Source organism: Sapajus apella, unplaced genomic scaffold, assembly GCF_009761245.1.
Source record: "Sapajus apella isolate SASKATOON/1434 unplaced genomic scaffold, GSC_monkey_1.0 scaffold24, whole genome shotgun sequence".
Lineage (NCBI taxonomy): Eukaryota > Metazoa > Chordata > Mammalia > Primates > Cebidae > Sapajus > Sapajus apella.
In genome coordinates this window covers 23,832,687-23,842,968 of record NW_022436964.1, presented here as the reverse complement: position 1 = coordinate 23,842,968, position 10,282 = coordinate 23,832,687, and the positions used below count along the sequence as shown (strand labels likewise).

Here is a 10,282-nt window from a genome sequence, read left to right as displayed (position 1 = left end):
CCACAACATTCCCTTAAGTCAAGACCTCGACTTTTTAATTTAATGAAGGCTGAGGGAGGCGAGAAAGCTGCAGAAGAAAAGTTGGAAGTTAGCAGATGTTGGTTCATGTGATTAAAAAAAAAAAAAGCTGTCTTCATAACATAAAAGTGCAAGGTGAAGCAGCAAGTACTAGTGTAAAAGCTGCAATAAGTTATCAAAGAGACCTAGCTTACGTAATTCATAACAGGCAAGTCAATATAGATGAAGCAGCATTCTATTAAAAGATGCCATCTAGGACTTTCATAACTAGAGAGGAGAAGTCAATGCTTGGCTTCATGCTTCAAATCTGACTTTCCTGTTAGAATCTAATATAGCTGATGACTTCAAATTGAAGCCAATCCTCATTTACCTTTCTGGAAATTCTAGCGCCCTTAAGAATTATGCTAAGTCTACTCTGCCTGTGCTTTATTATTTGAACAACAAAGCCTGATGACAGCACATCTGTTTAGAGCACATCTGTTTACTGCATGGTTTACTGAATATTTTAAGTTTATTATTGAAATTTCTTGCTCAGAAAAAAAGGTTCCTTTCAAAATATTACTGCTCATTGACAATGTACCTAGTTACTCAAGAGCTGTAATGGAAATGTACAAAGAGATTAATACTGTTTTCACAACTGTTAACACAACATCCATTCTGCAGCCTACAGATCAAGGAGTCATTTTGACATTCAAGTTTTATTATTTAAGAAATGTATTTTTGTAAGGCTATATCAACCATAGATAGTGATTCCTCTGATGAATCTGGTTAAAGTAAATTGAAAACCTTCTGGAAAAGATTCACCATTCTGATGCCATTAAGAATATTTGTGATTCATGGGAGGAGATCAAAAATATCTCTAACTAGATATTGGAAGAACTTGATTCCAACGTTTATGAGCAACTAAGAAGGATTCAAAACTTTAGATGGAGGAAGTAACTGCAGATGTGGTGGAAACAGCAAGAGAACTAGAACTAGAAGTGGAACCTGATGATGTGACTGAATTGCCACAATCTCATGATAAAACTTGAACAGACGAGGGGTTACTTCCTACGGATGAAGAAAGTGTTTTTTTTTTTTGAGATGGAATCTACTGGTGAAGATGCTGTGAACATTGTCAAAAAGTTGGACCAAGGACTCCAATTTTGAAAGAAGTTATACGGTGGTTATTAAAATGCTATAAAATGACGTTGCATGTTACAAATAAATATTTCGTTAAAGGAAGTCAATTCTTGCAACATTATTGTCTTATTTTAAGAAATTGCCACAGTCACCCCAACCTTCAGGAACCACTACCTTAATCAGTCAGCAGCCATCAACATCGAGGCCAGACCTCCAACCAGCAAAAAGATAAGGAGTGGCCGAGCGCGGTGGCTCATGCCTGTAATCCCAGCACTTTGGGAGGCCGAGGCAGGTGGATCACCTGAGGTCGGGAGTTCCAGAGCAGCCTGGCCAACATGGTGAAAACCCGTCTCTACTAAAAATACAAAAATTAGCCAGGCATGGTGGCAGGCGCCTGTAATCCCAGCTACTCCGGAGGCTGAGGTAGGAGAATCGCTTGAACCTGGGAGGCGGAGGTTGTGCCATTGCACTCCAGCGTGGGCAACAAGAGTGAAACTCCATCTCAAAAAAAAAAAAAAAAAAAAAAGGAAAAAGATTAGGACTTACTGAAGGCTCAGGTAATCGTTGCCATTTTTTGGCAAGATTTTTTTTGTTTTTAATTAAGAGAGAGAGAGAGAGATACACATTCTGTTTTTTAGACACAATGCTATTGCACATTAACAGACTACAGAATAGACAACTTTTATATACACCGAGAAGCCAAAAAAATGTCATGGCTTGCTTTATTGAGATATTTGCTGTATTGTGGTGGTCTGGAACCACGCCTGCAGTATCTTCATGGTATGTCTGTATCTTGCACATGATTACGTATATATAAAATTCTACTCCTTGATTCACAGGCCTCTGGATAAGAGATAGGACGTGCCCAAGGTCTCGCAGTTCATGTGAGGCAGGAAACTTAGAGACCCAGACTTCCTCTCTAAGGAGACTGAAAGGTGATGCATTTTAGTGAGTAGCGAGTAGCGATTACAGAATTTCTAAAACAGTGGGCAGTAGGGGGGAGGGGGCAGGAGGGGCTGGAATTAGCCTCCAGCGCATCCAAGGTTGTTGCTGTCAGAGAAATCCAGCAGGAACCGGCAGCTTTCTTTCACCCCTTCCCCGTCTGAGGCGGAGGGGAACTTCATTTCCCATCAGGTCTTAGGCGTCCTCCCGCGCACGGCACTGGCGTCCCTGCTTTCTGCTTTCCGGCGCTCTGCTTTCCGGCGCATCCTGTACGACAGTTTAACCAGACTCCCAAGGTTGAGGCCGAGATCCACGATATGGCGTCTGAGACATCCCAACCTCTTCAGTCCTTCAAGATCAATGAGCCTTCTGATACCGCTGCCGCCCCCGCCAAGCCTGCGCCCCCAGCTACTCCCGGAGCGCCGAACTCCCCAGCAGGACCCCGCCTGTTTAATAACTGCTGGAGCTGTCGCTTGCTTTCTGGGTTGGGGCTGCTGGGGGCGGGCGGATACGTGTACTCGGTGGCACGGAGGCCCATGAAGATGGGATATCCCCCGAGTCCAGGGATTATTACTCAGATGGTCATCGGCATCAGTGAGAATCAGGGCACTGCACTTGGGCGGGTCGGGGATCTGGGTGGTAGAAGAGGGAAATAGTAGCCACGTGGGCAGGGAGGCGGGAGGCTTTCGCTGGTCACGTGGTGGGGGCACCTCAAACAAGGTGGGGAGAAGAAGTTGGAACGCCTTTCTTTTTAAATTTTAAATCAGCAGTATTTCTTGAGAACCCTTATTATGCTCAGTCCTTTTAATTCTCAGAGTAGCTGTTAGAAGTAGGTATGATTATAATCTCATTTTACTACGGAGCAAACCGAGGCAAACAGGAGTACTGTATTGTGTTCATGGTCGGGGAATGACAGTCACTCGATCCCAGGTATATCAGATCCCAAAGCCCATACTTTTTCTTCAGGTCCTGGAGAAGGCCTGAGCAAGGGCAGTTGACCTTAGTTTAAGAAATTTGCCTTAAAGCCCACAGCTTTAGACATGGGTTCTAAGCTCACCTACTTGGTACACTTGGGCAGTGTGGCCCACAGTCCCATTCTGTGATCGTCAAGATGTCATCCAGTAAAATGTAATGATTCTTTTAGCTTTCAAACCGATTGTCAGTGAATAGAATTCTGTCTTACTTTCTTGATCCTGTATAGGTAAATTCTACAGGATGTTCTTTTTTTTTCTTTCAGAATTTTTTTTTCTTTCTCGTTGCTTCACTCACCTATAAGAAAGATAGAATGGTAACATGTCCTCCAGAAGTGTTGTGAGGGTTAAATAAGATGGGTATATGTGAAACACTTGGTAAATGAAAATGCAGCATACAGGTAAGATACTGTTGTTTTTTTCCTAGGCATTGCCACCTGGGGTATCGTTATCATGGCAGATCCCAAAGGGAAGGCCTACCGCGTTGTTTGAAAGTACCACCAGTCAATTTGTCTTCTCCTGCCCCTGTCCCCTTGACACACAGAGCAGACATGGAGTTTATGGACAGACACTTGTACGTGGACAGACCTCAGTACTTTGGATACTACAGGACTAAAAAGACAATTATAAGTTGTCATTCTCTGGCTATGAGTGTTTGTGGCTGTCAGAGGTTTCACAGGAACCAATAAATCCCTGGGAGAAGTAAACAGGTTCTGTGTCTTCTCTGGGAAGGGGAATATAATTTATATTTAATTGTTTAATTACTTAAACATTATATAATTGTATGTCTTATTGCATATCATATTATAAACAAATATGTTTAGTTATATAGTTAATATAATTTTTTAAAACTTTTAAATAGAGGGAATGATAAACCAATGGGAAAATTAGCTATTTTTATTTTTTTAAAGAGTTCTTTTTATTTCTTCCATAATTGGATCAACACCTGTTACCAACCTAACCATGGGTGGGCCCCATGCAATATATAGAAGTACATGAAACTTTCTATATATCTACTGCTCATACTTTGTAAGGCATTTTCAAATCCATCTTATGAGCGTCACAGCTAATCTGAGGTAGTTACTTCATTGGAGATAAACCCAAAACACAAGAAAGAGCCCACATGATTTGCCTAGGGTCATTCAGTAAGTCAGTAATGGAGCTAGAACTTGTCAGTTTTTTGTTTTAGTCTTTCATGGAGGTAAGAATAATCATTATGAAACAGATAATCATAAAAATCAGTATATAATAAAAGACTGAAATATCACAAGAAAAATTCAAAACCTTTAAAAAAAAAAAAGATATTTTGATCTTTTCCCACAAGTTATATTTCTGCAATGATTTTGAGATAAATACTCAAACATACGTAGTTCATTTCTAAGAGAAGTCCATGTTTTCTACCAGTTGGGTTTTGTTACCCTGAGATACTATGACTTCTTTGTAAAGGTATACAAAGTCCTTTTTAAAGCAGAAAGACACTTAAATTCAGCTGCTAATCATAGTGTGTATGTTTGGAATGACAGGTTGAGCAAGTAGTACCTTCCAGGCTGTTGCTTTTTGCAGTATTATGTGGAAGTGCCTACATCTATTTAGCCTCACAGATGACTTTAGTATCTTGTATTTTCTACATCAGAGTTCTTAGTGGGGATAGTGCTATATATGTCTATGCAATTGAGAAGGAAAACATTTCAAACCTAAAGAAGGCAACACAATATTATTTACATGAAATCCAAAATGCAGTTATGCAGTGTTCATAACTATAGAAGTTTTAAGTTGGAAGGGACCATAGATGACCCAAAGCAGATCACATATGGTCATTCATATACCTAAAATACCTACAAAGATAGTTGTTCCCTGCTTTAAAAGGCAGTCTGTTCTACTGATGAACTGCTTTAGTGTGAACATTTCCTTAGGTTAAGCCAAAAACACATAGACCTAACTTATTGGTCTTGGCTTGACCTACTGGATAAACAGTAACTCTTAAACATATACAATTGACCCTTGAACAACACAGGAGTTAACAGCACTGACCATTTGCTCAGTGGAGAATCTGCATATAACTTGACTTCCCAAAAACTTAACCAGCAGTTAGTCTACCATTGATTGGAAGCTTCATTGATAACATAAAGCAGTTAACACATATTTTTTGTGTTGTGTTATATACTGTATTCTTACAAGAAAGTAAACTAAAGAAAAGAAAATGTTATTAAGAAAGTAATATATTCACTATTGATTAAGTGGAAGTGAATCATCGTAAAGGTCTTCATTCTCATCTTCCTGCTGAGTAGTCTGAGGAACAGGAGGAAGAAGAGTGTCTTGCTGTCTCAGTGGCAGAGGTGGAAGAAAATCCACATAGAAGTGGACCAGTGCAGTTCAAACCTGTGGTGTTTGGGTCAACTGTATTATAATAGCATTTTAATGTTTTTCTCAGACTTTTACAAGTGTGAATCTGAGCTTTTTCTGAATAAACCTGACTTCTTGCCATTAATAATGCCAAAGTATCTGTGTTTGGTTCTTCCCAACTTGGAACAATTTGACTAAGTATGGGCAAAATATTGTTCTACCATGTCTAGAATGTGGGAAGAAGCAGAAGGAAAATCTGCATTTGTAGTTAAAAGTTGTTTGTTTTTAAGTGTACTGCAAAATCTGATTTCTGCCAGTGCTAACCCAGAAATGCAATTTTGTTTTAGGGATGAGTCTGATCTTCACAGACAGGTTTCAGAGACAAAAGAGACATCACTTTAATCTTTCAGTACAGAGAGTTCACTTAGCATCCCCAGCATCTTTGCTTTTGTTGAAGATGAGGTGGAGTAAACAGGATAAATGGGCTCTAGGATCAATGGATTATAACTCAGTCATGTAAGAATACCAGCTTAATTATGATTTGTAGACTTTAGAATCCCTTTACAGCATGGAAAAGAGAGTTTATAGTCTCATTATTACCTATAGCAAAAGAGAGAAGAGAAAAAGTACAAAAAGTAATTTAAAATGCACTTACACATTTTTGTGGGATCCAGAGACCAAAATGTGAACATACATGTGAACACCGACTTTTATCAGTGTCCAAGACAGTAGCTCAACCTATATATAGTGAGTATAAACTATGGTATCTCGAGATGTTCAAGAAATCATTACACCGTCTTTTGTTCCTATTTGTGTTGCATTGACTAGTCTGTAACATTGTGGTCAGCTAGCAAAATGAACATATTAAAGGACCCATAGACAGACTGACCCTCAAGAATCTGGGTAAGATAGGGGAAGGGGATGAGAGATCTCTTTTTTTTTCCTAGGCCAGTTGTGGAGACAGCTGTTGGCAGCTCTGGAGTCTCCCAAATGCAGAGCAGTTTCAAAAAAGTTTCTGGAGTTTTACCTGGCTGAGACCAGTTGCAGAGACAGCTGTTTCTGGTGGCCGGTAGTTAAGCATCTCAACCATGATTTGTACTTCAGCTCCACCCTCAGCTTAGCATTTGCTCCCTGCTCCTTTTTATGAATGGTTTCTCGGCCTGGCTGTGTCTAAGCTAGGAGCCTCCTGGAAGAAGCCAGTTGATTTGACAACATAAAATACGTACTCTTTAATTACATATGTACAGGGCATGTATACGTTTACATACCTCCTGAAACCAGGCTTGGCCTCAACTGATTTATTGCCAGGACTACATTACTATTCTTAAATATTAAAGAATAGTAAACAATTTTAGTTGAAAAGCTGCTTTTTTCTTGTTTTTTTATTTTTGTTTTTTTTTAGTGACATAAATTCTTGCCCTGACCCAATAATTATGTAGGTGTTAGCACAACTCAAAGGTGAAAGACCCATAATTGCACATCATTCAGAGGTGTCCTAAGAGCATGAGGCAAAAATATGTCACTCTTCTAAACTGCATATCTCTTGATTTTGAAATATTCACAACTTGTCATTCAAATATAAATGGAGTGTAGAGAAATAGCCAAAGGGTCAAATGTTAAATGCAGCAATGCCACAAAAAAATCACTGCTCAGTCCTGTGGCTGAACATGCATGTGTTTCAGGAATGTGGTAGAAGGGTCTTAAGATGGTCCCTGTCTCTACCCCTTGGGGTACACACACCTCCCAGTTATTCAGTCAAACACCATTCTAGATGCTGCTGTGAAGGGATTTTGCAGAGGTAATTAAGGTACCAGATCAGTTGACCATAAAATGGATTAATCAGAAGGTCTAATCATATGAGCCCAGTAAATCTTCATCTGGAAGTCAGAGACAGGACAAGTCAGATTACAAGTATGAGGAGGATTTAGTGCTCCAGAAGTTCTTTGCTGGCCTGTAGAGAACAGTTCACATCTATGTTGTGAACTGCCTCTGGGGGCCATGTGACAAAGAACAGCCAGCCTGAAGTTGCTGAGAGGAGCCCCTAACTGACAGCCAGAAGAGAAATGACCTCAGTTTTATAACGGCAAGGAAATGGATTGCCGCCTATGAACTGTGAACTTGAGAACCAAGAACCACTACTCCGAAAAGCAGCTTGGCTTCAGCCTGGTAAGACCCTAAGCATAGTAGCAGTCATATGAAACTGAGACAAATTTGTGTTAGCTTGCTGAGTTTGTGATATTTTATTTCACAGCAATAGAAAACTAATACAAGGAATAGAGGTGTTTTGTGGTGGTATAGTCATAGTAGGTGGTACATGAGACTAAATACCATTCTGTATATTCAGGAAGCAACCAAAAAAAGCCATTTATTTCTAAAGCATTTGTCTTCCCAGTAACTAACTTCACTTGTTCTTTTACTAGTGGTTTTCTTGGATAGTTTTAATATATGTTTTTAGTGGTTTTCTGCTTTCTAGCACAATTGTTCCTCTGAGAACTAAATGTTTTTAAAATTCCGGTACCCTCTTTGTATTCCAATTATTATGTTAAGAGTTTTACCTGAATTGTTTTATTTAATCCTCAGCACCCCTGTTTTACAGATTCAATGACTGAGGCCTGGAGCAGTTAAGAATTTGCCCACAGAAGGTCTCAAGCCAATGAACCAGTAGTGGCTCAGCTAAGAACACTAATTAGAAACGTATGTTGCTACAGTTATTTTCTTAGCATCCATTCTCAAAATATTCAAGTTTCAAAATGAGACATTTTGATTTTCACTTTTTTCTTGGTTACCCTTAGTATCATTAATCTCTTGGTTTCCTCTTCTTTATGATTAAGGTTATATCACTTATCACTGTGATAGCAATGTAAATATTAATCCAGGACAAAATATTCATCTCATCTTCCTAAACTCATACCCTTCAAAGACATCACCGCAATGTCTATCCTGACATTGGACCATTCTCCTGAACGTCAAACTGTATTTCCCAGTCACAGCAAAACGTCTCTTCCTGTCTGTCCTCAGACATCAGAGTCCCAACATGTCCCAAATGAACCTTTAGTACCTCCCTCCAACCTATTTTTTCTCTATTTCTTATTTCCATTAATCGTCTTTCTACTTCATCAGCTAGCCAAGCTAGAAACCATGGAATTATTTATGATTCCCTTCTTACTCCCATTCTTTACTTCTGACCTGTTAACAAGCCCTGGTTATTTTAACTTTCTAATGCTCACTTCTATCCATTCCCATTGCTATTGTTTTGGGTCAGTTATCATCATTTCTCATGTAGATTGCTATAATAGATTCTTAATTCCTCCTTGCTTCCAGAAAACCCTCTCATCTACTGTCCACTGTAGCCCAAGCTACTTGAAAACATGTCCCTGCTGAAAACCCTTCAGTATCCTTCCTGCGTACAAGATGAATATCAAACACTTTGGCAGAGCATCGAATGCCTTTCATTACTTCACTTCCATGCCTTCCTGTCTTGATCGTCTTCCACTCCTTGACATCTGTTCCATACAGACTATGTTTCTGCCATTTACTTAAGCCAGTTCTCCCTAAAATGTCATTCTTTAGGCCTTTATGGAGACTGTTCCTTCAGGCTAGAATATCTTTTTGTCCCTGCATTATATGGAGAAATCCCACTTGTTCCTCAAGGCCCAGACTAAGTATTGTCTTTCCAGTGAAGCCTTACATGAAATGTTTCCACTTCAATTACTTTGATTATGGTGCAGCCATTAACTCTGTGTAGATTCTATCACTGCCCTTGAATGTTTGCCTGGTAATTGCTTATTTATGCATTTGTCCCTCCCCAGTGATTGTGAACTCCTCAAGAAAAGGATTGTGCTTTTGTCAACTTCACGTTTCCCATCCCCAGCACCAACAAGTGAGGCTTTCAGATGATGATGTTCAATAAATATTTGATGAATGAGTGAATAAACGAATGAAAAGAAAAAGAAATACTTGTTCCACTTGATAACTTTAGTGTATCTCAGTGGTTATCAACTTTGGTCCCTGGACTAGCAGCATCATCATTACCTGAAAACTTACTAGACTTTCAAATTCTCAGCCTATTGACATTTATTACTGAATCAGAAGCCCTGGGGGTAGAGCCTACCAATTTGTACTTTAATAAGCCCTCCAGGCTTAAGAAAGTTCGATGAGCCTCAGGCGTAGCTGAACCTGACTGACCTTTGTACAGTGGATCTTAATTATAGTGTAAATGGAAAGAAGATCTCAATGAAGCCATGAGACACAGATTCTTATCCTAGTTCTGCCACCAGTTCCTAAGACGCTTTTGAGCAAGTCGCTTAGCATTTAACCACATAAACTTTACCCTCTGTGCAGTCACAAAATCAGACTAGATAATTTCTAAATTCTCTTTCATCACTAAGGTCCTTAATCTCCAGATGTGGATTGATTTAACTGCAGCTGGAGTTGCTTGGAAGAAAACTTGACAGGTCACCCAATGGAATGCTGTTGGTTCTATGAAGGCAGTTGTCCCCAGAGCAGCAATTCCAGCAAATGCCTAAGTGGGGATGGCAAAGCCATGTTGTTCAACCTACTCCCACCTGGACGCTACAACACAAGGACTATTTGCAGACAGGTGGAGATATGGAGGCTTTCTTGTTTGATTAGGGAACTGGCCGAGGTGCCTGGCTCAGCGGGTGATACCAGATAACCGGAGGCTATATGTGGAGCTGGCAATCCACTGGTCCCCCACTAATGTACAGCGGGTCCTAGCACTGGTAGATACTGGTGCAGACTGCAGTATAGTTTATGGGAACCCGGGATAAGTTTCTGGGCAAAGCTGCATTTATTGACAGTTATGGGGGCCAATGAAGGTGAAACCTGTGTCTCTGCATCTTAGCATTGGCCGTTTGGCTCCCTGC

At 40.0% G+C, this 10,282-nt stretch overlaps 1 protein-coding gene across 1 annotated transcript; it reads left to right on the top strand.

The window, feature by feature from the left end:
• The first annotated feature begins 2,329 nt into the window (after window positions 1-2,329).
• Window positions 2,330-3,760, top strand: DMAC1 (distal membrane arm assembly complex 1). Its single transcript, XM_032291110.1, has 2 exons — window positions 2,330-2,676; window positions 3,481-3,760. Exons 1-2 carry the CDS (start codon window positions 2,400-2,402, stop codon window positions 3,543-3,545), a joined length of 342 nt encoding a protein of 113 aa, XP_032147001.1. The 5' UTR covers window positions 2,330-2,399; the 3' UTR covers window positions 3,546-3,760.
• Window positions 3,761-10,282: the final 6,522 nt, after the last annotated feature.

Bases quoted from the DNA above. Each gene is read 5' to 3' on its own strand.
- DMAC1 (XM_032291110.1), top strand. From the start codon at position 2,400: ATGGCGTCTGAGACATCCCAACCTCTTCAGTCCTTCAAGATCAATGAG. The intron at 2,677-3,480 runs GTGAGAATCAGG...TTTTTTTCCTAG, and splicing joins TCAGATGGTCATCGGCATCA to GCATTGCCACCTGGGGTATC.